Source organism: Strix uralensis, chromosome 2 (assembly GCF_047716275.1).
Source record: "Strix uralensis isolate ZFMK-TIS-50842 chromosome 2, bStrUra1, whole genome shotgun sequence".
In the NCBI taxonomy this organism is placed as follows: Eukaryota; Metazoa; Chordata; class Aves; order Strigiformes; family Strigidae; genus Strix; species Strix uralensis.
The window spans coordinates 6,475,899-6,503,436 of record NC_133973.1 but is presented as its reverse complement, the minus strand read 5'-3'; the positions used below and the strand labels follow the sequence as shown (position 1 = coordinate 6,503,436).

Genomic DNA, 27,538 nt, shown 5'->3' with positions numbered 1-27,538 from the left:
AACTTTCCACACCTCAAAGACCTTTTCTTCCAAGGATTCTTCCCAAATCCCAGAGACAAGGAACAAAGGTGAAGGAATCCCACATGTTCCAACTTTGATGATCAAAGGAGACACCCGCCATCATCGTGGGATGACAACTCTGCATCCCAAGTCACTCTTGTATACCACCATCTACATCCTTGTCACCAGTCCCTGAGTTCACATGCACCTGTGGCCATGTTTTTTCTCCCAGGTCTCGCCGAGGATCATCAAAACAGCAGCTCATTACGTAGGTTCCATAACATTTCTCTCCCTGGCATTAAGGTAAACGGAGCAAATCACACGGAGGCGTACGAGTCAGCCTTCCCCTTTTGGTACCTGGTTTTGGTGTCTCTCTCCTCAGTCATCCCTGCTGAAGGTGCACTGTGGTGTCACAAGCCACCCATCCACTTATAAGACTTTTGTTTCTTTATTTCCCCAGCGGGCCAGTGCATTACAGCAGCAGCTCACGTGGATACAGGATGTCCACTAAGGTTACCAACACCACTCATCATCCCACAGCGCCTCCTTTCCCTCCCACTGCAGTAATCCCTCTTATGAGGGAGAGTAAAGGAACAGAACAGAGTAAGTCAGGATGGAGACATGTTTGAGTGGAGCTGTTTGATCACAAGTTTCATCCGTATCTGGCCAAATATAAAATTATAGAGGCAACCAGAAACAACTGGCAGAGCTGTATAAAGACTGCAATTTCCACAGTCTGAGACCCACCTCCTGGAATTGGAGCACGAAGTGCTGCTGTAAATTACCCAGACTCTGAAGAAGCAAGTGAACCAACAGCTCCCTGACAAAGTTATTTACTAACAACAGTTACTCTAAGAGGAGTGGTTATTGCACCTGAGGTACTGCCAAAAGATTGACCAGCTGAACCGCTTGCGTTGTGCATAATTGCTACTAACAGAGAACCTAAGTAAGTCAAAGACAGTCGTCAGTGACAACTGGGCTGCAATTAAAACTCCATATGAAGCTCAAGTTAGAAAGAAGTCCAGCTTCAGACCTATAAGTCCAACAGTCAGCAAAGTACCCAGAAGCAGCCCCCACCACATCCATCAAACCTGTGATTACTGGTAAAAAAGACAGCACATACTACAAAATAAGAAATTGGCAATAGCAGCAGAAACTTGCTCGCTTTATCCTGCCCCACTGCCCCCACTGTGAAAATAAATCATTTTATCTGACACACGACAAGTACAACATCGCAACAATTCACTGCAATTTCTAAAAGCTGGAGCAGCTACAATGCAAACAACCCATGCTTCTCGTGCTCAGTCTGCCAACTCTACGGAACAGCACAATCCTGGATGGCAGCCCTTTCGTTTGCTCCCACAGGTTTTATTCTCTGGAAAAAAAAAAACCAAACCTTCAAGAACTGACACACAGGGCAAAGCAGTTGAGGCTTTACTAGCGAAATACCAGGACAAAACTCCATGAACAGAATTGTCTCATAAAGCACATATAAATATGCCTTTAATAGAGTGTGGCCATGTTTTTCCCAGTCTCACTAAAAAGCGAGTGGCTGTAGACCAAGTTCTCACAGTCTGGCAGAAATCACGTAGCTCTGCCCAGAGGCTCCAAGCGCTGCCACAAACCACCAGCAGGTATCAAAACAGCCTAAAATCTTGCCAGCTGCCTTCCCTGGCACGGGCACAGTCTCACCAGCAGTCCATGTGCTGGATTCACTCCGCTGAGTCAACACTGCCAGAATGAGCCCATTTCTTCTGCAGGAGAAATCAACTCCATTTCTAACGGGCATTCCTCTGGAGGAAAAGCACGTACCTTTGACGGCCACCTCAGAAATAGTTCAAATACATATATATGCAGCGGATTACAGAGTTCATCTCAGAGACAACCATTCTGAGTCGGGGTTATATGCTGGGTTATACCACATGGGAGGGGACAGACTGTGTCCCAGCTCAGCGGATGTCATCACAGATGTTCAGCCACAAGAACGCTTCCACAGCCAGCACTGAGGTTACAGGACCGCACATCCAGGTGCTCTGGGTCTTGGGCAACAAATGCTAGAGCACTGCAAGAACCATCTTCTCTTTCTTCTTCCTCTTCTTCTTCTTCTCCTCAAAACGGTCAGTAGCGTCAGCAAAAAATGTCACTTCATCCTTGGCCTCGATCTCCCTCTTCAGGAACTGGAGCCCTGCCATGTTGAATCCCAGCACGTCCTGTGGAGACAGACCAGCACCACACTGTTGGGCACATTTCAAGCTTGTGAGGGGGCAGAGGGTCCTGCCCTGGTCGCCCTCTACTAAGAGAGGACAAAACCAAGACAATCCACAGATTTAAGTAACGCAACATTATTTAAATGTACACTTCATCTGAGCAGAACAGTCAGTCCTGCACTCTGTTCCCCATTTCTCTCTTAAGAGCAGCTATAATCACAGAATCATCACCTTGAAGATCATCTAGTCCAACCATTCGTGGCCATCAAGCATAGCTACACATACAGAAGCACCTACAGCATTTAGAGATGGGACTGTTTTTATTTCCACTGTATTTTCTGAAAGACAAGCTGCTGGCAAGCACCTGAAGTTGCCTCTGGGAAGATGCACAGTCTGCGTTATTTGAGAGACTAGTAGCCCACAGAAAAGCCCAAGAGAAATGGTTTATTTACCTCCTACATATTTAGAAACTAGCAAGCCAAAGCCCAAATACATACATCAAAGAAAACCAAGAGTAAATGAGGGAGGGAACATGAGCTCATCACTGGGTAGTCTCACATCAGGAGGAACATAAGGAAAAGGCAGCTTATTTGCACAAGAGGGAGGTGAAACGGGCTCAGACCCCCAACCAACTTTCCCACTGGATGCTACAGAAAACACATGCTCCCAGATATTATTCCTTTAGTCCAGATCCTGGAAAAGGGGAGGGTGCAGCACTCACCCGGGCCTCACTGACTCTGGAGATGGTGGTTTTCTTCAGATTTTCTATCACTGTTACCAGCATGTGGTTGCTTGTGATCTGCCCAAAATGTATCCTGGGAATGAAGCAGGCAGTGATGTATTGCAGCAGCGTTCTTCTAAACATCAGAAAGTCCCTCTCCTGAGCCTCTCTATGTTCTGGACGTGGATTTTTCTTACATTAGACCTCCCCAGATCAGCCATATATAATGGGAAAAGCTGTTTTCTGAAGCTTCTCTTTAACATACAGTGGTTCAAAGGGAAGGTCTCTCTGCAGGCACGGGCTCTACAATGCCTCTGTGCCAGTCAGCAGTGCCATTTCAGCCTTGATGCAGGATCTTTCCTGCCAATGAGACTTGGGGGACGAGGACCAACAACCCCATCCGGGCACATCAATGCTCTGCATCCCATTGGTCCGCTCCCACACACCATTTGCTGTGGGCTGCAGCGATTCCTCACCTCCTGCAGAGATCACATCTTTATTTCCAGGGCGCTCCCCAGGAGCTTCAGACCCAGGGACACAGGAGAAAGCCCAAATTTTTCCCCACGCTCTTACGCTACGTTCACAGCAAGCAGCGTCATTTCAGCAGCTCCAGGAAGGAGGGTGTACTGCCCAGCTCTGTGCTGTCCCAAAGCACTGACTCACAGCACAAGAGCAAGGAGGTCACATAACTGGCACAAGGGAATTCATGACATGCACCAGCACGAGGGGCCCAGAGGAACCAGCAGGCCCACTGCTGACCACAGCCCTGTTAGGGCTTCCTCAGGTTCAGGTTCTGGACAGGAATAGCAACCAGACTAAGACTAGCAGATCTGTCTGGGCAGATTAAGGACTCACTTGAGCAGAAAGAGGAGAGCTCGGCACAGGAGTTCAACTTCTGAACCCTGGTGAATGTATTCATTGAAGAGTCTGAGCAGGTCAGGGACATAGGAGAAGGGCAGCACAAGGAGAGACTCTTCCAGCTCACTGAGGAGAAAGCAGAGGGACAGAAGTATTAGTCTCAGCCACCGTGCTGCTACAGATGAGCAGGAAACACTTCCATGTATGTAGGTTCTGGTACAAAAGCCGTGCTAAGTGTTCCTCACTGCTGGTCTGGGACTGCCCACAGAGCACAGCTCACCCACACAGCCCAGGCCAGCAGACATCTCCTGGCACAGGGAGCACCCACACAGCCTTCCCTCCTCAGCATCCCCAAGCTGCTCTTCACATACACGTGCACCCCCAAGCAGCCAACCCACGTACACAAGCTTCAGCCAACACTCCCCATGGAAGGAACAATTTCCATGCCCCAATCCCATGCACGCTCCAAAAGAAGCTGCCAGCAACAGTAACTCCAGACTCGCTGGCACTGCCCACACCCAGCACCAAAGACCGTCCCAGGACCCCAGCCAGTCCTGGGCCCAGAAATCCAGTACTCAGTCACAAACCTCTTCAGAAATAAGGCTCTTGGGACTCACCTTGACTTGACCTTCTTGAAAACTTCTAGCACATACGCAGAAGGCTGTAACAGAGCAAAGACACCAGCTCTGCATATCAAGAAACATTCCAGGACAAACATGCCTTAAGGTCCATTTCATTCAGTCAAAAACACGATCTGCATCTTGTGAGATGGACAGATCAAGCTAAATATAACAGATTCAATCAGCTGCCAGTCTGAGAAGTTCTCCCTCCTCAAAACATAAACCCAGCCTTCTCAGGATACACTAAACCGGTGTGAAAAATCTAATTTATATTCAACCAGCTAAATCATCTCATATTCAGTTCAATGAATCTGGTACAAACTGGATAAAAAGCTTGGTGAAACAGACTAATTATACATATAAAGCATTACACAAACTCATTTCCCAGACTTAATTCCTGCTACTCCTGTTTATCTGCTGAAAGCATCTGGCAAATGCAGAGCAGAGCTGGGAACTGCCAAAGAAAAATGCCTAAGTCATAGGATTCCATTCACTTCTGTTGTCTATTCAACTTATAATTAAATATAATCATGGAGGAAGGGATTGAAGGGCACTTGTAAGGTGATCAGAGGTGGTTAGAAGGAAGACAAAAGGCTGTTTCATCTGGCATTGACATAGTCTTCAGAAAAAGGGAGAATGAAAGAATAAGGATCTTCCTAAGAGTAATTAAAAATGCAGTGTAGGAATATACCCTGGAATAAACCAGGAAAACCAAAACCAATCTACTCAGAGGAGTGGATTTTTATTGATCAATGAAATCCATGCATCCATGTGTGCGTATTTTGTGCAGTCAGAAATTCTCACGAGTTCAGTGAAAACTGTTGTGTACTAGCATGACATGAGTGGGTAAAGGCACCAGCTCTAGCCTGCAATACCTGGACATTTAACTACCATACAGAATTTTCTCACTGTAAATTCTTTAGGAATAGAAACAGAGCCAGTAACTGCTGTACCAATGCCACCGAAATAAACCTGGGCAGCTACAACACAGCCCTGCCTTGCTCAGAGCTGCCCTGCTGAGGTGACAGCTGCACAGGCAGGGATTGAGGGTCAGGAAGCCTTCATCTGCTTCCAGTTCCTGCTTTCTGAGTCAAGGCAACACAGTAGATACGCTGGGACCAGTGTTCCACGAGCAGAGTCTCTCTCAAGAAAGAGGATAAGTGACTGTCAGTGCATGAAATATTTTTGTTCATGATCTGACATGCTGAATGCTCATCGTGGTCAGTTCACCACATAACAGGGCATGTCATACCTTGCGGCTATGTTTTTATCCAGCAGCCTAGCACCTGGACTAGCACATTCTTCCAAGACTTTGGAAACAGGTTCAGATTCCCTTTTCTGTACAGTGGGATTCAATCAAACATCACCTGCCTCCAAAGGAATTGCTAGCTACTGAGCCAGGGGATTTCATTCACCCCCATTCAATCTATTCAACTTGAAATTAAAAATGCCCATATTGACAGTGGAAGGGAGAGAGCAGCTCTGGCGAAGGGCTGACTGATGATGTCACATGCATAGTGACAGGGGCTCCCAATTACACATTCCAGGGGATCACAGAATCATCATCTAGGTTGGAAAAGACCTTGAAGCTCATCCAGTCCAACCATGAACCTCACACTGACCGTTCTCAACTCCACCAGATCCCTCAGCGCTGGGTCAACCCGACTCTTCAACCCCTCCAGGGATGGGGACTCCACCCCTGCCCTGGGCAGCCCATTCCAACGCCCAACAACCCCTTCTGCAAAGAAATACTTCCTAAGAGCCAGTCTGACCCTGCCCTGGCGCGGCTTGAGGCCATTCCCTCTTGTCCTGGCGCTTGTTCCTTGGTTCAAGAGACTCATCCCCCGTCTCTGCACCCTCCTTTCAGGGAGTTGTAGAGGGCGATGAGGTCTCCCCTCAGCCTCCTCTTCTCCAGACTAAACCCCCCCAGTTCCCTCAGCCGCTCCCCATCAGACCTGTGCTCCAGACCCTGCACCAGTTTCGTTGCCCTTCTCTGGACACGCTTGAGTCATTCAATGACCTTTTTGTAGTGAGGGATGCTCAGGTATTTTGTGTTAAGATGGCACAGCTCCTCCAGAATAAGCTATCACATGGCAGCTGCACCCTCCTGGCAGCAGGAAGGTGTGCCCTCAGGCACAGAAAAGGTTTGAACTACCTTTCCTGTATCTTGGTGAATACTGTAAACCACTGGCTCATGATAAGGTACAGGATAAGGCCATGGCTACCATCAGGGTTATATTTAACCCTGATGGGGTTAAACTTTTGTAACACACACGCAAGATATGAAAAAAACCCCAAAACCCAGACTGTGTTCCCTCAACACAAGCTGAGTTTTTGTTTCAAGTTGAACCAAGTGGTCCTCCTTCCCCACAGCAAGCCAGTCCAGCAAATCAGCCAGCCCCACTCCAGCTGGGAATGGCCCACAGCCTGGGGCCTGGGCATGGCACTTACTGTAATATTTCCGTAGGCACGGAGGATGGGATTGACAGGAAAGGGAACCTGCAGACACAAAATGGGTTAGAATGAGGCAGGTGCATGCGTACAAATGCATATTCAAGGAGAAAACTTCAACCTTCTGTAGAAGAGAGCTTTTTATCAAGTGTCTTCCTGCAATCCCCACATTTCTACCCTTCCCAGAATGTTGCTGAAGGCCTCATTTGCAGCCACTGGACAATCATTCTCAAGCGCCCATGACTAACTTGGACATGTATGAATTTTCTTCCACTTCTTAATTGTCACTTTTCCTCCTTATATCACAGCCCCTTATTAAGCAGGGAGTGTTGAGATGAAGGCAAAGAATAGGCTTTGGGATGAATTTGCTGCAGCAGGCTCTCAGGGACAAAACTTACATCCTACTGTGACTTTTAAAAGATTGTTGGAAAGAACACACCACCATCCATGCCACAGAGCACAGTGCCATTTTATTCTCCAAAAGGTTTTAGCAAATCTCTGCTATTTCCAGCTGTCCCGGTTTTATCTGCATGCTGAGCCTTTCCACCTGAGCTGGAAGGATACACCCAACACACCTTAGCATCAGTACATTCCTCAGTCTTTTACCTCTTTTCCTGCAGCTTTGCATATGGCCTCGTGTTCCTTTAGTTTTGCCATCTCTTCTCTGTACAGCTCAATAGCTTCCATGATCCGCTCGGCCTGTGCGACACAAGAACAGCACATCAGTGACACCACCAGAGTCAGAGCGAAGCTCGAGTCCAACAGGACAAAAGGAGGTGGAAGCAGAGGGGCTGACACGGAAAGATAACCTCTCTCCAGACTGCACCACTGCCCTGAGCCCAGCAATCACATCCTGAAGACGCCAAACACCATCCACGTTCCTCCCCTGCCACCACCCTTGTGCTCTCTGCTGAAGCTTCAGTTGTTGCCTTGACATTGAACTCCACCCCTTTGCGGCACAAGTCAGGGTCAGGCCATTTTGATTATTCAGATTAAGGATTTCCTCTGTATTTACAAGAGCACCAGACTGTTGAAATACGTGGCTGTGAAATTACCCACCCCACACCTTCCTGGTACACCTCCTGCCTCGGGAACCACAATACATTTCCACCTTCCACAGATGCCGACGGGACTGGGCAGCCCTTTGGGGAGAGGCCTGATGCCTAGAGAACATCCCAGCAGCCTCGTGCTCCTCTGGGCTGCAAATCCCAAAGGGCAAGAGCAGCCCCATCTGTCCCACATGTGACAGGCAGAGAAAGCTGCAGCTACAGGACCCTCACACCTCTGTTCCCTGCAGAGATCTCAGGAGGAGATAATCCCTGGCGCATGACTCTCCAGTCTCCCCGTTGGCCGTGGAGCAGGACAGGCTGCTCTTGCAGGCAGAGGCAACCTGCCCTTACGTGATGGTACAGGTTACTCCTCTTCAAATTGACCCTGCGACCCCACTCCCCAAGAAGCTGACAAGGCATAAAGCAACGCTGGCAGACCCACGCGATCTTACCGCTTTGATGGTTTCAATAGTCTTCTTTCCCGCGAGCCCCGTCTCTCCTTGCGTCTCTCCAGCCACCTACAAGACACAGAGTTTGCAGCTCCCTCCTTCCACACCTGAGCAGCCCCTGCCTCCTGCCACAGTCCAGACTAAGAAAAACATCAGCCCCATTTCCTAAACTGGTCATTTACTTGGGGAAATAAGAGGATTTCCCAGCTCTTCCTCAGGAAGAGGCACTGTGCTAATGCTGGGCTCAGGGGAGGCAGGTAAACACAGCTCTTCTGCCAACAGAGGGATCCAATTGGTGTCAAAACAGCATGAGCATCTGAGCAAGAGGGATGAGGCTTCCCCATCCATCCTGCACTCCACGGACCCAGAAGCAGGAGTCAGAAGGCAGCCCAGCCTTGGCACAGAGCTGGTGTGGACCTGAACTGGGGAGATCAGAAGGGCAATAGCCCAGCAAAGCTTCAGCACCCACAGCTATTATGTTCAGTCGGCTCCACACACTCTTCTGAAATTGTCTGTAGGAAGTACCAGAGACAGACTCAAAGCAAGAAAATTATCAGTCCTCTCCACGCCTCTTCTATGCTTCTTACAGAAACAGATATTTCAGACTTTGTACAGTCAGACTGACACACGCTCAGACAGTGCAACTCACCACAGGTTGCTCTTCCTTCGCCACGCTCTCTTCATATTCAGCTTCTCGTTGCTACAGCGGATGAAAACACAACATATTAACACAGGGGAGCAGGCAGCAAGCAAGGGGACAAGTCCCTCCCAGACCGGTTGAGCCAGGGAGCCTGCAGCTTCATGTAGCCCACCATGAAACCAGGACAAATCAGCAGAGATCAGCCACATCAGTGCAAAATGCCTGCTTTGTCCCTGATCCCAACCCCACGGAGAACTCTGGAATCTCCCAGACAGAAAGAAATCAAGGTCTCTGCTCTGCATGCAGGAACAGTCTGCCAAGCTGAGACTGAGACAACAGCAATTCAGCACCAAACCTTCCACCAGGCACACAGCATGGAAGAAGCAAGCCTAGAAAAGTCCCAGGGTTATGCTGGCATGTCAGAGGAAAGATCCTCCTCTCTGGCATCTCTCACATGAATAGGGTTCCATCATAATTCACTATCGGTGTATTCATGCCCACCTTGTTACTCAAACTTGACTCAAAACACACTTTTCTGGCATCTGGAAAAGGAGCTGTGTCTGTCTCTCCTTCTACCACCATCATTCCTAACACACCAACAACCACTGGGCATCAAGATGCTGCCTATGGGTCACCTCAGCTCTCTGCAAACAGGCTGGGACAGAAACAAAAATTTACTGCAGATTCCACTCCTGCTTCTGTACATGTTTCTACATCTTTCCCCACTGTGGTTTGAGAACTGCTTTAAGAAGGGCAGAGCGAGCCAGACTCCTCTGAGGGATACAGTGAAAAGACAAGTTACAAATTGTTCCAAGGGAATTTCCAATTGGATATGTGAAACAAATGCATCCACCAACCCCAAGGGTGGTTCAGCACTGGAACAGGTGCTCAAACAGCCTGGAAAATCCATCTCTGAGCAGTCTGACACAGCTTTAAGGTTATCCTGCAGTGAGCAAGAGGTTAGACTACAGACCTCCAGAGTTTCCTTCAGTCCTTCTGCGAGTCTCCGATTCATAGAATCACAGAATCATCAAGGTTGGAAAAGACCTTGAAGATCCTCCAGTCCAACCATGAACCTCACACTGACCGTTCTCAACTCCACCAGATCCCTCAGTGCTGGGTCAACCCGACTCTTCAACCCCTCCAGGGATGGGGACTCCACCCCTGCCCTGGGCAGCCCATTCCAACACCCAACAGCCCCTTCTGGAAAGAAATACTTCCTAAGAGCCAGTCTGACCCTGCCCTGGCGCAGCTTGAGGCCATTCCCTCTTGTCCTATCTCTTGTTACTTGGTTCAAGAGACTCATAAATTCCTCACAATACACACTCAAATGGAGTAGAAGGGGCTTCTTCCAGCATCCCTCAGCTCTGGGGCCTGTTACTGAGGTGGAACGGACCTGTCACAGCTGGAAAAGGGGAAACCAAGATAAACTGCATTTAACAGGAGCAGTGCTCTCCATCACTCCACAACAGCACCCGCTGAACTGCCTCCAAAGCACATTTGAGTTGAAAGGAGCACAAGACAATAAGAGAAGATCAAAGACCGTAGCCAACAGACCTGTAGAAAACCATGGCTACAGAGGAAAGCCTGGGAAGCAAGAGAGAAGCAAAGCAGGGAGCAAGGTAGCCAGGCACCTGCAACGCAGTGCAGACAGGCAAGCACCCGCAACATCTGCGGTGCTGCTTCCAGACAGCTCAGGGCAACAGCCCCGTCACGCAAAAGATGCCGGTGAACCCTGGGCACCTCAATTAGTAACGAGCAAGTCTGCCAAGCGCGCGGCCAGGCTCTTCCACCCTGAAAAAGGAGGAATCTGGAAGTTGGCTTTGGCAGAAGCACACAACTCTCACCATCTCCCTCTCCTCTTCCAAAACAAGGGGCTCCCTCGTCCTTTCCCAGAGGCGCAGGGACTTGTCGTGGGATGCCGACACCACGTAGTCTCCATTGGGACTGAGTGCCAAACACCACACCTCCTGGTGATGCCCCTGTGTGGGAGACAGAAGAGGTAAGACACCACCACCACGCACCTCCCAGCCCCTGAGGGAAGTGCTGCTCACATAGGGATAACGCTACGTCGCAACAGTCTCCAAAACTTCCTACCTCCAGCGTCTGGATGTGCTCAAATTTATCCGCATCCCACTGTTTAATCTTGCCGTCCTTTCCAGCCGTGAAGAAGAGATGGGATTTCGCCACAAACTGCAGATACATCACGCTGGAAGGGAAAAAGGCTCAAATTCACCCCACTCGGGGAACGCTGCAGATCTCCCCCTGCTCTGTGCTGGACAAAATGGTTATTGCTGGAGCACAACCCCTTGGAGATAAGATAACCTACAGCCCAGAGGTGCTGGAGGATTTGCCTGACCTGTCATCGTGGGCGAAGAGAGAGCGGTGACAGTCCCCAAAATCCAAGCCCCAAATCTTCACATTCCTGTCAGCAGAGCCGGTCACAATTAGAGTCCCATCCTACAGAGCAACAAAGAGAGAGGAGGGTGTGGGTAGCTGGCTGGCTGCCCCACGAGGAACTGCTGCTGGACCAGTGACTAAGCAGTGCTGAGCAGGCAGATCCCTGGCTCCCAAAACAACGCCCTCCTGATCCCTCCACCTCCTCTCACCAGGGCAGCCCATGCCTGTGGTACCAGCACAGCCAACTGACAGCACCCTGGCTTTTTTCTGAACTTCTGCAGGCATTTAAGACCTTAGCTACATCTTGACATTTTTGGCTTCCCATTCCAAGGGCACCCCAGAACAAACAGGTCTTATGAGGAGTCGGCTGAGGGAACTGGGGGGATTTAGTCTGGAGAAGAGGAGGCTGAGGGGAGACCTCATCGCCCTCTACAACTCCCTGAAAGGAGGGTGCAGAGAGGGGGGATGAGTCTCTTGAACCAAGGAACAAGCGACAGGACAAGAGGGAATGGCCTCAAGCTGCGCCAGGGCAGGGTTAGACTGGCTCTTAGGAAGTATTTCTTTCCAGAAGGGGTTGTTGGGCGTTGGAATGGGCTTCCCAGGGCAGGGGTGGAGTCCCCATCCCTGGAGGGGTTGAAGAGTCGGGTTGACCCAGCGCTGAGGGATCTGGTGGAGTTGAGAACGGTCAGTGTGAGGTTAATGGTTGGACTGGAGGAGCTTCAAGGTCTTTTCCAACCTAGGTGATTCTGTGATTCTGTGAACAGGCATGAAGAGGCTGCTCCACCTCAGCACCTGCTCTCTGCTCTCACTAACCAAGAATTCAGGCTCCTCTCACAGTCAGTAACTTTAGCAGAGCAGGCTGTACCTCTTAAGATGAACCCCCACAGCATTTTGATTTCCACTTGCTCACAAAACACCCTGCTCAGCTCTGTCACGACCACTACTCCGTGACCGCTCCCAGTGCGGGATAAGGAAGAGCTTGCTGTGTCCCATCAAGAAACTGCCAAGTTGGGAGCAAGGAGGTGACAAGAAAGGAAATCCTAGAGGCCTTGCTGCCACCAGAGGTTCTCACAGTCACCCCTACCCCCACAGTCCCACCTAACACGCAGCCCTAAGGATACTTACACAGGAGATGTCCATACACAGCACTGGCAGCTTGTGTCCATACAGAGAAAGGAAAAACTGAAGAAGAAAGGCGTCTCAGTTAGACACACTGGATGAAAATCCCACATGCATACGTGAAAATCCCAAGCTCCAGGCTAGTTCTGCTCTGCCTGAGGAGCTCTGTCTTTCTAGCACTGCCCCACTTTCATTCTTGCCTGGAACACTGCTAACAGCAGGGCCACGATGGCAGAGCCAGAGCAGGGTGAAGCACGCATGCAAGCTGAGCTAACTCTGGTGCTCATCACCACTGCCTATGGAGTTCCTCTCCGTTCCTCTTTGCCTGGCAGGGCTGGTCCATCTTGTGACAATTCCCTAACATTCACGTGCTAATACACAACTCACAAAACCACCACTCACAAGGAAGATTCTCCTCCCCCAGGCTTTGCCTCTGCTTTGCCCTATTTAATGCCACATGGGACACATCCACCCGCAGCGCTACAGCGCCTCACAGCTCCAGAGCACCACTGTGCCCACAGGGTTTAGAGCAAACCTTTGCACCCACAAGTTCACAACACTTTCCAGATGAAAAATGGATTTTCTACCCAGTGTGGGTCAGCCATGGTGCTGTCAGGTTCCCTAGCAAACAGGCATCTGAAGCGGGAGGCATGGTCTCTCTTTGATTCTTACTAGCATCCCGCAAAAAACAAACACTTTTTCCTATGTATTCCTGATCTGTCAGGCTACAACTACATCACTCCCTGCACAGCCTCACAGCCCATTTAGTCACACACCTTGAGCGTGTCAACGTAGAAAACCTTCACAGTGCAATCCAGTAAGGAGACAGCCAGCAGTTTCTGGTTGGGGCTGTACCGCACACAGAGAACATCTTCATCCAGCTGCAAAACACGCACGTGCTTCACAGAAAGCCTGGCAACAAGAGGTAAAACCAACTGTTATCCCAAACAAACAAGTCGGGAAGAGGTATGAATACAACTCCCACATTGCGCCTTGGGAAAGCAAGTTCATTCTAACACACAGTATCTCATTCCTTGTTACAACCTGAGCAAGACAGGACTGGAAATAAACATGGCACTGCAGGCTGATACACGTCACTGCTAAATTTACTGCTTAATAATGATCCGGAGGCCCATCCTGTGATTAGAAGCTAAACTCACACACAAGCAAGGGGTCAAAATGTGGCAAATGTCCTTCCCCAGCTAAACTCAGACCTTCACAAAACACCACTGAGCTCACTCTTCTCCACGTGTTGGAGAAGGCCAGTGGTATCCTGGCTTGTCAGCAATAGTGTGGCCAGCAGGGACAGGGAAGGGATCTTACCCCTGGACTCGGCACTGGTGAGGCCGCACCTCAATGACTGGGTTCAGTTTTGGGCCCCTCACTACAAAAAGGACATTGAATGACTCGAGCATGTCCAGAGAAGGGCAACGAAGCTGGTGCAGGGTCTGGAGCACAGGTCTGATGGGGAGTGGCTGAGGGAACTGGGGGGGTTTAGTCTGGAGAAGAGGAGGCTGAGGGGAGACCTCATCGCTCTCTACAACTCCCTGAAAGGAGGGTGCAGAGAGGGGGGATGAGTCTCTTGAACCAAGGAACAAGCGACAGGACAAGAGGGAATGGCCTCAAGCTGCGCCAGGGCAGGGTCAGACTGGCTCTTAGGAAGTATTTCTTTGCAGAAGGGGTTGTTGGGCGTTGGAATGGGCTGCCCAGGGCAGGGGTGGAGTCCCCATCCCTGGAGGGGTTGAAGAGTCGGGTTGACCCAGCGCTGAGGGATCTGGTGGAGTTGAGAACGGTCAGTGTGAGGTTAATGGTTGGACTGGAGGATCTTCAAGGTCTTTTACAACCTCGATGATTCTGTGATTCTGTGTTCCACATGCATGTATGTCATGGACACTTCTTACAGCGCACTACAAAGGCCAAAGCATCCATCAGTGACAATGGATAACTGCACCGGAAGGTAGCCTAGAAAGGTTTCTTTTCTCACCTTTTCTGAATACTGCTCTCATCCTTCACAAGCTCAAACTCCCAGAACTTGACACATTTATCAGCACCTCCTGTCACAAAGCCACGCTGCAGGGGAAAATGAAAAAATTATTATGAAACCGGTTTTGGTATAACCCAGAGAAATTCTACAGCGAGGTTTTTGAAATGTCCCACATTCCTACAGTATTAATGATCAAGTGGACACCACCAGGAGCACTTGCTCTAGCTGGCGCATGTATTACCCACTGGCTGAGCAACCACAAGAATTTCAAAAGCTCTGGCAGACAAAGACTCCAAATGTAAATCAAGACATGGACTGAAACTTTGGGACTGAAAGCAGTCCTCTCAGCTGTAGGTAATGGTGTGCTTGTGTTTTGTGGGCAAGTTGACACTCTCACTGTGACTAGATCACACACACCTTACCACCACCCCACAAGCCCAGTCTTCTAAAGGACGCCCAGTTCAACACTATCCCTTTTACATTAAGAACAAGGGTAAAATCTGCCCCATGTGTTTTCATCTGTAGGGTGAACGAATCTCAGGCAGGTTATTACTTGTTACGATTTTTATCCCACTAAAAACCACTCCAGCTTCTGGCGCAACAGGACTGCGTAAGAAAAATAAGAAACACATACACAACAAACAGAAGAAAGTGGACACTGGTAGAAACCAATAGGAACCTGAACTGTGGTAATGGAGAAAAACTGATACAAGGAGTAAGAGACACAGATTTCTACAGCCAGGGTTAGGCCAAATAGAGTGTGTGCATGTATAATGGGATAATTTAAAAAAAATAATAAATTTCAGTAGTATTGACCCATTTCTAGAGGGAAGTATGAGAACTATTGAACAGCAACGCTCAGTAAACATGGGTTGAGTAAACACTTCTCATCTGTTGTGCTCAGGGGAAAACCACATACCATAATCACATTCCAAGACAGTGCTCAAAAACTGCTCCAAAAACTCACAAGGCTGTCAAAAAGCAGCTACCTATGTCAGCCATTTATAAATCAATGGTTCAGTTCTCCCGAATCCAAGACTTCATTACAGATTAGAATGAGGTACTCTCTAAACTGTTGATGCCCGTTCTCAGCAACTGCAGAAATACTGGGGGAGAACCCGGAAGAAACTAATGTAACACCATAATTCAGACAAACAGGCAGACAAACAGGTGAGCATGGTCAATAGAAAGAACAGGTAACTGCAGTTTCTATCAAACAAAGAAAGTAAACTGAATATGGAGAAAAGAGTTTATGGAAAATTAATTTGATGGGGATTACCCTTTTCCTTAAGATTAAAGCTGTAGTTGATAATAGTAACAGTGGCATGCCTCTTGGTCTTGATTTAGATTTTCATTACAAAACTAGGATAATACAGTTCAACAGAGCACATATTCCATGGATTAAAGACCAGCTAAAAGGTTTCAAAGCTTAATTTTAAATGTAAATATGAGAAGTAATACCTAATAACTTGACGCTATGCTGCTTACAACAGATTTTATGGATCACTAGAAAAATAACCAATTAAATATACCTATATAATGTCAGAGCTATTCAATCTGAAACAGAGTGCCCTAACAGAACCAAAACATTAATTTATACTTTAAGAAGCAAAGATCTAAGCCCCACATATATGCCTTCTGTGAAGCAGTGCCCCAAAATGGGCTTTGAGGGACACAGTGGGTTATTATCTGAATACACATTCTCACTGCAGAGTTATTGCCAAAAGAGCGAATTCAGTCCTTGGATGGATTCAAAAGGCACTGGTGTAACACCTATCACACAGTGCACCCAAATCCTGGGGCCACCAGCAAAAAAGATTAACTTAAAAAGTACCACAAGAACAACTAAGAGCCCAGAAAACACATCCTGCAGGGACACAAGTTCAACCCAATGACCATCAGAGAGACGGGGAGCGTGATTTGGTCACTCAAGAGTGCAACACAAAGAAAAAAACATCATTATGTTAATGAGATCTTTAATCCAGCAGACAAGCAGCAAATCTAACAAGGATAGTGGATTAGTGGATAATCAGCCACTGCAGCAGGTTACGAGGGGCTGAAGCTCTCCAGAGCTGGAACACATCCACAGGGTACGTATTGCTGCACACACAGACTCCACCAGGGAATTCTGAGTGTTCTCAATCATGCAGAAGCCAGATGAGGTGATGAGGACGTCCCCGCTCAGCCCAAAGACTCACTGCCACATGCCACACAACTAGAGAGATAATTCATCAAGCTGTGCATGGATCCACAGTTAAAGTTCTTAGATGCTACCAGCTGCATCCTTCAGGATGAGGGGCTCCCACACCCCCACCAGCAGCACAAACACAGCACTATAGGAAGGAGCTACGTGAAAAGATGTGCAACAGATGGTGCTTAGAAGGGTGGCTGAGTTACCTGGTCTGGTGAAAGAGCGATGGACCACACTGCCCCATCGTGAGCATTAACTGTCTCCATCAGACTCCCAGAAGCCAGGTCATACAGCTGCAGCTTCCCTGTCTGGGGAAAAAGATACATCACAGAGGTTAAATCAGCCCCTCTGCCTTCACGACACACGCGGGGTCCTAGCAGAAGAGCTCCCCTGCCACCCATCTCCCAGACAGCCACCTTCATCAGATGCCTGTTACACACAGGTGGCCAAAATCTCCATCAGGAACTTCCCAAAGCTCTCCCCAAGAGCTACATAAAGAGTCTGGGACAGAGCAGAACCTGACTGTCAGAAAGGTTTTTACCCCTAAAACAGAGTGCTCCAGGATCAGGAGATGAAATACGTTTTCTGTAAGGCTGCCTTAATGGCATTTTCATAAGGTATTTCCAGACCTGGGCTGTCTGGAGCACAGAGAAGGACACTAGTTACCTTGGTGCCAACGACGACCTGCCGATCTCCTGGGACAAAGAGCGAGCAGAGCGCATACTCACAGTCCATTGTCCGGATGCACTGCAAGGTTGATCTGTGGACAAAGGCAGAGCCTAAAACGCTCTTTTCACACACAAAATCTGGCCCACTAAGAGACACATGCTCCAGAGTGGCCTCTGTCCACAGCTGTCTCTTCAGCTGGGACCAGAAGATACACCACCACCACCCCATGACCCAAATGCTATCCAGCATTACTAAGAACATTTTCCATAAAAACATGCCATTACATAGCCTGCCATCATGACTTATTGCTGTTATGAGTGAAAGGGAATGAAAGGGCTCAAACAAATGAATTTCTGACAATTATTAAGACTGAACTGTGATGTGACGTACGAAAGCTTTACTTGTTAGGCTCCCTACGTAAATCACTGATAGCAGACTCAAGGCCTTCAGTGGACACTTGGGCAACTCCTAGACTGGGAAAACTAAGGTAAGGGGGGGCTCAAACAAAGAGACACAAGAGACCCTGTTATAGGGAGGATGATTCTGCTGATTTAGGAAGGAGGCACCTGGACTTTACTTCACAGCACATGCTCTAGAAAGAAGGTCAGCTAGTGAACACCGTGAAGAAGACTACTTACTTCTTCCCTCGACCACTGAAGACCCTCACCCTATTTTTGCTATGCACACTTGGACTATGTAAATGAATTCCAGGAACTCATTATCATAAGACACCCCTTTCTAGGAGATCTAATGAATATATATGATCTGTGTGTACGTAAACTGATGTCCCTTACTAATTCTTGGGAGCCCTTATGGTGGAAAATCTCCAGGGCGACCCCAGCACTGCTAATATAGAAAACCTGCTTAACAGTAAAGAAACTTTACTGTTGAGTCAATTTGTTTGTTTCATGAGGAAGGACAGAGGTCCTGTTCTCAAACGGCAATTCCTGTCGTTCAGGAGAGGAGGGAGGAGTAAAGATAGCATACTCAAAGAAAACAGAGCTTGAAACCAGCACCACTCAGGAAACGCTGGGACAACACTCTAGATCAAAACAGCAGCCTACTCAGTCTCATACTAGATCCTTCAGAGAGGATGTCAAGAAACCCACATGTTCCCTAAAGAACGAGCAGTAGTTTAGGGTAAGTTAGTACCTCCTATTAAAAAGAAAGAAAAAAAAAAATACAGCATATACCCGACTGCTATGTATGTATGACTTTTGTTTAGAGATCTGTCTTTCCATACCTGCCACTAAACTTAGCCTCAGTGCTGCTTTACAGCATCAAACTCTAGGAGTTAATTAGTCATTTTTAGCTCTATAGCTTCTCCGTTTCCCTAATAAGGAAAGAAGTCAAATAGTTTCCTATTTCTTTTTTCACTATTTTATATTTCTCCATCATCCCATCTTATCACTGCCTCTCTGAACACAGCATCCTTGAGGCCTGGGAGACTGCCACACACAGGGCAGAGGGGACTGACACAACTGGGCTGCGTACCTGTTCCAAATCTTTACAGACTCTGCGGCTGCTGAGAGGATGGCAATGTTGTCAGAGCTAAAAGCCAAAGTCCTGACATCACTGCGGTGGCCTCCAATGGTTATCTTGGACGCACGAACAGCCTGTGGGACTTGTGCCAACAGGTTCAGGTTGTACGACTCAATGATGTTGTTCTGGAGCAGCAGTACGATCTTCAACTCTCCTTTTGGAGAGAGAATCAAGTCAAATGACCTGTTTGATTAGATAAAATCAGAGCTGTACACAGGGGGCAAAAAGACAAAACAGAGGAGGGATCCAATATCAAGAACAACCAAGAAAGAGGACTACAGACAGAGTGCATGCCACAGGCAAGTGCACACTAAGCCACAGAGGTGGGCAAAAAGGGGAGGGGACCACTTGTGGAAGAGATGTGAAGTGACTGGAGATGATGGTAGGCCTCTCCCCAGCTCCCAGCTGAGCAGATGTTGAGGGGGAAACTTCTTCCACCTCTCCCTATACTGAGCTGTGCAAAGCTCTGCCCAGGTAGCTGCGTAACTATGGCTCAGCCTCTGCCACAGGCTTTCCACTCACTTGATTTTAGAAGAAGCTCTGATGTTAGCGACCCGCTGAATCTCCTCCTGCAGGCTCAGCTCCACATTCCCTTCAGGCTCCTCTTCAGAGTTCTGTCTAGAAATGTCAGATAATGGAGAAGAATCAAATAACCCAGCACAGCCAACAGTAACGCAGAGACAGAGAATAACATAAGGAAACCACTTAAACTGCTGAAAAACAACTGCCCTCTTATCCAGCAGTGCTAACTACATTTAAGAACGGGGCAAGACAGTGAAGTTCATGCTGGTATGCAGACTACTAGGAAACTGCCCTAAAAAAGGCAACCTACTCTGGAGCCAAAGCACTTGAACAAGGCACATTAGAAAGACAGATACAGAAGAGACAACAGAAAGCTGTGTTTGAGAGGGTGATCAGCTTCTGCTCATCTCCTATTACTCACCAAAAGTCCTCAGCCATTACCAAAACACATCTCCAGATTTACATGCCCTGTGCTTCAGTTTCTACCCTGGAGCCAGACCTCTCCCTAAGTGCTGTTGTGAGGCACCTGTTAAGTGCCAGGATACCCAGAGAGACACTTAACATGAAGTAAACACGTAGAGATCTCACCTGTATCTCTGCCTGCTATAACACAGAAGATGAGGTATCAGAGTCACTCTGACTTCTCAGACGAAACTCTCATTCCTGTATGTCCTATCAAGAACTTTATTTGATGCACCAAACAGTGTAAATATGAATGTCAGGTAGAAGCAAGAGGCTCTGAAAAACCCATTTTATGTCCACTCCTTTGCACACATTAGCTCTTTTTTGCAGGGGGAAGACTAAGAAAGAAAGGTATTTCCTTAGTCTCTGGGAGCAGTGCTACTCAGACAAGCACCAAGGATGCACAAGAACAGTGATCCCAAAATACAACAGCTAGCACCATCAGAATGACCAGTAGCTTGGAGTTCAACCACTGTGTTATGCTGCTGAAGGGCTTTTCTAACAGTTCTCTGACACAAACAGCATCCAAATACATCCAAAAGACTGCTTACTTGGCTTTTTTCTTTGCTTTCTTCATTTTCTTTTCCAATTTCTTTTGGACTTCCTCTTCAGAAAGGACAGAGAACACTTCCAGAACAACATCTGTTCCCTGGAGACAGAGCAAAGTCAAAGGCACGCAAAACCCTGGCTGGCCCTTACACAAATTACCCATGGCCTCAAACAGCCCCCTCTACAGCTCAACAGCAGAGCCCCTGTTACTTACATGGCAGGCCAAAATCTTGCCCGTTCGGTCTGTGGCAAGAGTAACTATTCGGTCTCTCCCTTCCCGCATGATGGACCCAACTTTGCTGCACTTTACGAGGCGCTATAGGGAAAGAAGGGGAAGAATTTTGGTCTGAAAGGTCAAGCAGTCTTCTCAAGCAAACTCAGAAACCTACTGGCAAGGGAAGTCAAGAGGAGAAGAGGGGAAAATGAACATACAGGGTCCTGGTAGAACAGCTAGCAAGGATAATCTAGGGACAAAACAAGCATTTGTGTGAGCTGCAGGCTTATCTCCTTATGTTTTGTCGTATTTTATCTGAAAAAAATCACTGACAGTCTCAGTGGAAGAATAACTTTATTGGCAAAGCATAGCCATTTAAGAGACAGAGCTGAATTTTTATACTACAAAGGCAGCAGAGCTCAGTTCCTCTGTCAGAAGAGGCAGAGAAGGTGAGAACAGAGACTCTTGAACAGGTGGTTGAAGGGAGAGAAATCCTCTCGAGAGGAAGTTGGAAAAGTATTTAACAAGGTCAGGTATCTACCATAACTACAAGCAGCCTCAAATCTGAGCAGGACCCCCCAAAGCTCCACCAGAAAGACAGATTCAGTGGTCTCCACCAGCAGCACAAGTGGGGATGGCTTTCTGCAATCGAATCTCACACCGTATTTCATCATGGTGCAACTCTGACCTCTCAGCTTCTGCTACTGAGCTGCAAAACTGAGCATCAGCACTGAACTAACTCAGCAGCTGCCAACCAGCCAGTAACTATTTTATCCCCATGTTGTTTGATGAGAGAGCTCTGTTAGCACTGTCAAACTCTAAACATTTGCTAGTCCTCCCCAGACAGAAAGCAAAGAAAAAGCTTTTGGTGGAGAGTAACATCTGTATGTGTTTTGGCACACATACTGCTGCTGAGGAAGATGTTACAAAGCAAGACAAGAATTATCACATTTTCCCTATCAGGCTAAATATGATACTTGGGGTATAAAACCAACACAGAGAAGCAATGTGTGAGTGACTAAAACTCCTGCTGGCACCACGCAAATGGGGCTTGACACACCATCCCACAGACAGCAGGGGAAGCTGAGCTTACTTCCTCAGGACACTCATCCAACTCTAGGCTCTCATTTTCTTCAGTGTTTTCTTCCAGTCCAGGTGAAGACCCTTTGCTTTTCTTGGATTCTGGCTCATCAGGGTCTTTTACCTGTTCACAGACAAAAAAAACCACACAACATAAGGAGTACCTCAAACCACAAGAGCTATGGTGTTCTGGTTTCTGTCTCACTTACACTTCCTTTCCCTGTAGGAACAAGTGGTTAGTGTACACTGCAACAGAGGAGTGGCCTACAGCATGCCTGTAGGCACCAAACAGTCTCTGTCCTCCCCTGCTTATCATCCGTCCACAGAAGACAGAAGATCTGACACTGAAAATCTTGTTCTGGAAGTGCTCACAGCTTCACTTGAAAGCTGAAAACAGCAAAGTCAAGAGCAGCTTCTGGACCCCTCAGACAGCAAAGATACCACTTTGTCTCTGTTTCCCAGAACATCAATCAGAATTAACATCTTCCAGTCCCACCTTAGCCCAAAGACAAACAGCTAGGCAAGACTGTGAGGGGTTACAGAGGGGATATCTTACCTCCTGGATGTACGTGATATCCCACACCCTCAGCTCACTGTCACCACTCCCAGTGATCAGACGCTTCTCTTCAGATATCAAAGCCATCCCCCAAACCTGTCCAGAGACACAATGTGAGGAATTGGCTTATGGCTACTTCAACTATCGGAACAACAGCAGAACTTTTTAAATTGATTTATTTAAACGGCAACCAAGAAGAGACTGGATCTAGCCAGGACCTCCTCTGGAGACATCTGTGTTGGAATTGTCACACTGCATGCTGATGACAGCTCATGGAAAGTTTGGAAGTTCCCTGTTTGCCCATCTCTAAAGCCTAATGACAAGCAAAACATATCACAGTGCCCGTTTACAACTCCTGAAAGCAGGGAAAGCACAAAGTGAGCCATGACACGTAATCCAAAGTCCCTTCCCACAACAGCTCCCCACACATCCTCTTTACCTCCGTACGGTGTCCAACCAGAGTTTTGAAGCAGTGCTGGGTGTCCAGATCCCACCATTTCACCAATGTGTCTTTGCCACTGGAACAAAGAAGAAAAATTCAAGACATGAGGAAAGATTGCCAAAGTTCACATGCTTAGAAAAGTGGTAGAAATAAAAAAATCTAAAACATGCCACAACATATCACAAAGCAGCTGCTCAGACATTGAATTTTACAAGCTATAGCATAGCTTGTGAAAGTATAAAGTTTATAATATATAAGCTAAAGTATAGCAATACAAAGGTACTGCAAAAAGTTATTTAGCAAGTCATTGAGAACTGCTTCCTCCTCTGGATTCAGCTGCAAGCCCCAGCGTCACACAGTCTCCTTTCTTGCTTATTTAGGGTGAGAACAATAAATACTCTTTACTTCAGGTGAGAACAGTAAGCGCCATGTGCTGATCACTTCTAAAGCTGCCTCTAAAACCCCCCTCCACATTCTCAACCCGTGCCATGCCTGGGCATTGACCCAGCTACAAGAAAAGCAGATTCTTTCATTCTGAACTGTGATTTGGAGCTGCTCCTCCTAATGGAGCATTACAGATGTTTCAGTCCTTCAAAGCCCCCCCTAGGATTCTTGAAAACACATTTCTAGCTAAATTATGCTACCCCAATACTACAAGAGCACCTCAGAAAAATAATTTGAACATTTATACAGATTTTTTTAGTGCACCCTACAACAATTAAGACTTTTTTTTATTTCTCGTAACTTTGTTAGAACCTGTTTTCCTCAATAAGTATCAAGTAAATCAAAATATAAAAGCTATTCCATTACTAAGCTCCCTCAGGACATAAAAATTCAGATTACAAGTGATATTTATCGTTACACGGTATCCAAAGGTACTTGTAAATTGGACATATAAAAACATCACAAAAAATCTGTACACAAAGGACTGCAGTTAGCTGCTTGGGCAAAAAAAACAAACTAAAGTAAGGAAACAAAACTTTGCATCTCCAGAAAAACAGGATAACATCTCTATTCTGTTAGTAACAAAAAAAAAAAAAAAAAAGAGAGGAGTTCTTTATCTCAATTCAGGCACTGAGACAATTAAGAACCATTTCTAAAGCTGACCTGCAAAGACTTGAAATTGCATTAAGAAACAGGCATCATCTACCAAACCAACAAAATACTACTTTTTCCATTTGAAACAACAAAGAAAGCACAAGAAACTTGTTCTAATTTTACACTGAACTGATTGCATGCACTTTTCTATCAAGCTATTAAATGACAATAAATAAAAAATTATTGACTGATATTGGAGCGAGAGTATCTTCTGTCAACCATTTATTATTAAAGGGATAGAGTCAACTAGCAGCTTAGCAGCTCATGTTGAATAACTAAAAACCAACTCAAAAAAAGCTATCATCTTTTAATTAATTCCTATAATTACAGCTTACTAGGAAGCAACTTTTCTGTCACATTGCTGTGTGAATTACACATATAGAAGTCTGCAAAAATAGTTATGTACATAATGAACATATCATCACTATTCCTTGTTACAATAATTCTAAGTTGCTATATCTAGCAGCTAGTTAAACCCTTTTCCAAACACTATTTTTCAGGATAGCCATTACAGTTCTGCTTACCACATCTGGATTCAGGCACCAGACTTCAGAAACATGCGGACGTGACAAAATCACATTCTAAGATGCCGGTGGGTCTGAGATATCATGAGTCAAGAAGGAAAATACAAATAGCTGTAGCACCTTGGGATGTCTAAATTGCAAGTAAAACCATGGCTGCTTTATGCATCGAGCACTAGCCTTAGCCTGGCTCACCTGGTGACCAATAGGTTCTTCTCCTTCAACAAAAGGACTTGAGTGACAGCATCCTTGTGTCCTCTCAGCCGGTACAGACCGCTCTCATTGATGACATCCCACACGATGACATCTGTATCCTGGAACAGACAGAGTGTCTCCAAATTTACAGAATCACAGAATCATCCAGGTTGGAAAAGACCTTGAAGATCCTCCAGTCCAACCATTAACCTCACACTGACCGTTCTCAACTCCACCAGATCCCTCAGCGCTGGGTCAACCCGACTCTTCAACCCCTCCAGGGATGGGGACTCCACCCCTGCCCTGGGCAGCCCATTCCAACGCCCAACAACCCCTTCTGCAAAGAAATACTTCCTAAGAGCCAGTCTGACCCTGCCCTGGCACAGCTTGAGGCCATTCCCTCTTGTCCTGTCGCTTGTTCCTTGGTTCAAGAGACTCATCCCCCCTCTCTGCACCCTCCTTCCAGGTAGTTGTAGAGGGCGATGAGGTTGAATTTTTTGTATTTGCATTTGTCTCTACAAAACGTCTACCTCTGCTATGCGACTGAAAAATATTACCTGAGAGCACGCTTTCTCACTCTGAATTGGAAGGTCAGGGGTGATTAATGAAAGTGACATTCCTTCCCCAAAGGAGCACTCTCAGATCAACCAATGCACCTCTGTCCTGGCTTGAGTCGCTTTTGCTACTTCTGACCACACAAGCTTCTTCACTTTAACAGCTCTACTAGTGGCTCACTCCTGCCCTGCAGCCCCTGCTGCTCTCCAGCCCGGGGCTCCCCAACTCCATCACTGTCTTGCAGCCCTAACTCCTCTCACTGCCATCCTCTGGCTATAGGCAGAGGCCACACAATCCACTTAAAACACCAAAAATTTTAGTGCAGGTCAGCCTTCTCACAGAACACCTCTATGAAAAAGTTGTCCTCCAGATGTGCAACCCTCACCTTTGAGCCAGATACCAGCCGGCCCCCCAGGTGGTCATACTGCAGGGCTGTAACTGCAGCCTTGTGCCCGTTGAAAGTGATATTTGATTCTCCGCTCAGGAGGCTGAAGACACGGATTGATCCATCTTCATACCCAACAGCCAAGTGCAACCCATCTGGAGAGGGACAGAGGCAACTGACCTCCTGCTTGAGACCCTTAAGGATAAGAACCTGCAATTTTTAGGAGACAAAACACATATAATGTTGATAAAGGACACATCAGAGGCAGACGCTCAACACAGCAGAAAGAATATACTCTGCTCTTCTACTGAACTTCCAACTGAGTGCTTCTTCCACTTTAGAAGTTTGCTTTTCAGTTTCCTGCGCCAAATACACTGCCATTAACCCCATTTTACAAGGCAGACAGCAGCTAGAATGAAAATCATTTTTTGTAATCAAGCAAGAAACTGGACAGAATGAGGCCTGGAACTCAGAAGCCCAAATTTCTGCCCCTACGTTTTAAGTGGCAGACAGCAAAGAACACTGTGAGAGTAAGGTCTGAAAGCTTCTTCCTGACTCATCCTCTCTTGTTTGGCCTTTCTCAGGTATAGAACAGAGCTGCTTTTCCATAGACTGCACAAGAACTTGAGAATGATAAATACATCTCCAAAACAGCAGACCAGCAGTCACCACTCTAGTGGCTGCTAAAGCAAATTCTGAACCCAGCTTGCAGCAGGCAGTAATACTTACAACGATTTCAGAATCTGACACAAGAAAACATGTGGTAAAACCTTTAAAGTTCCAGCTCACAAACCCTCTATGGGATACAACTTTCATGTGGGAAGCCCTGTTCCATAGGCAAAATACAAACTCCACAACATCCCTGTCTCACCCAAGAACATTCACAGTGCTGCTGCCGGTCACCAGCTCAACAGGGAACAGCTTTCCAGTTGCTGGGGCAGCAATTATCCTTCCTCGAGTGAGGTACCAAAGGCAAGTCTCAGAGGATCAACACGGAGATTCAGCCAGGGTGCACCCAGAGCTGCAAAATGGGCGCACCCCACCAGAGAATCACAGACTCATCAAAGTTGGAAAAGACCTTGAAGATTCTCCAGTCCAATCATTAACCTCACAGTGACCGTTCTCAACTCCACCAGATCCCTCAGCGCTGGGTCAACCCGACTCTTCAACCCCTCCAGGGATGGGGACTCCACCCCTGCCCTGGGCAGCCCATTCCAACAACCCCCAGTCTAAACCTTCCCTGGCGCAACTTGAGGCCATTCCCTCTTGTCCTGGTGCTGGTTCCTTGGTTGAAGAGACTCATCCCCCCTCTCTGCACCCTCCTTTCAGGGAGTTGTAGAGGGCGATGAGGTCTCCCCTCAGCATCCTCTTCTCCAGACCAAACCCCCCCAGTTCCCTCAGCCACTCCCCATCAGACCTGTGCTCCAGACCCTGCACCAGCTTCGTTGCCCTTCTCTGGACACGCTCGAGTCATTCAATGGCCTTTTTGGAGTGAGGGGCCCAAAACTGAACCCACTCATCGAGGTGCGGCCTCACCAGTGCCGAGTCCAGGGGTAAGATCCCTTCCCTGTCCCTGCTGGCCACGCTAGTGCTGATACAACTACCCCGTATTAGCCCCCCTCGCACCGCGCCACCGCAACCCCAGGGAGGGCCCCGTTCTCGCCTTCTCTCCCTTCCGCGTGTCCCACACGAAGACGTGCTCGCAGGCCGGCACGGCCACGCAGCGGGCCCGCTCGCCGCGCAGCGCCACGAAGGCCACGTTGCCCCTGGCGCTGGCCACCAGCCCGAAGAGCGCGGCCGGCCCGTACCGCAGGTACTGCCGGGTAAGGCCCATGGCAGCAGCGCCGAGGGCAGAGCCGGGCCGCGGGGGGAAGGCGCTGAGGAAACCCCAGCGCGGCCGCCGCAACCCGCCGCCACACGTGCGGAGCGGCTACAGCCCGCCCCGCCGAAACCGGAAGTTCGTCCGTGGGCGGGGACAGCCCTCACCGGAAGTGAGGCATGAGGCCACAGCCGGGCAGGCCGGAGCCGGGCAACCCGGGGCGGAAGGGGCGGGGCTATT

The 27,538-nt window shown here is 47.8% G+C and overlaps 1 protein-coding gene across 2 annotated transcripts; it reads right to left on the bottom strand.

The window, feature by feature from the left end:
* Positions 1–1,411: 1,411 nt before the first annotated feature.
* On the bottom strand, positions 1,412–27,425 carry WDR3 (WD repeat domain 3). 2 transcript variants are annotated; one of them, XM_074853875.1, is made up of 26 exons: positions 27,143–27,425; positions 25,480–25,689; positions 24,540–24,658; positions 22,723–22,801; positions 22,284–22,379; positions 21,741–21,851; positions 20,648–20,749; positions 20,436–20,533; positions 19,423–19,518; positions 18,853–19,083; positions 17,356–17,449; positions 16,896–16,997; positions 14,499–14,584; positions 13,291–13,426; positions 12,521–12,577; positions 11,355–11,455; positions 11,093–11,204; positions 10,843–10,977; positions 9,005–9,055; positions 8,359–8,424; positions 7,464–7,556; positions 6,858–6,905; positions 4,404–4,447; positions 3,784–3,912; positions 2,929–3,022; positions 1,412–2,210 (listed from the first exon to the last, which is right to left on the bottom strand). In XM_074853875.1, exons 1-26 carry the CDS (start codon positions 27,311–27,313, stop codon positions 2,055–2,057), a joined length of 2,817 nt encoding a protein of 938 aa, XP_074709976.1. In that variant the 5' UTR covers positions 27,314–27,425; the 3' UTR covers positions 1,412–2,054. The 2 variants fall into 2 exon arrangements, with proteins under 2 accessions (XP_074709976.1, XP_074709986.1); XM_074853885.1 differs by lacking the exons at positions 24,540–24,658; positions 25,480–25,689; positions 27,143–27,425 and adding an exon at positions 24,348–24,424.
* Between the last annotated feature and the right edge of the window lie 113 nt (positions 27,426–27,538).

What these genes read in the sequence shown, in the direction of transcription:
- WDR3 (XM_074853875.1), bottom strand. Translation starts at nt 27,313, where the DNA reads ATGGGCCTTACCCGGCAGTACCTGCGGTACGGGCCGGCCGCGCTCTTC. An exon ending in CTCTTCGCCCACGATGACAG is followed by an intron (nt 11,205 to 11,354) that starts GTCAGGCAAATC and finishes TTTCCCTTCCAG; the next exon opens with CGTGATGTATCTGCAGTTTG. An exon ending in GCTCTCCTCTTTCTGCTCAA is followed by an intron (nt 3,023 to 3,783) that starts GTGAGTCCTTAA and finishes CTTCATTCCCAG; the next exon opens with GATACATTTTGGGCAGATCA.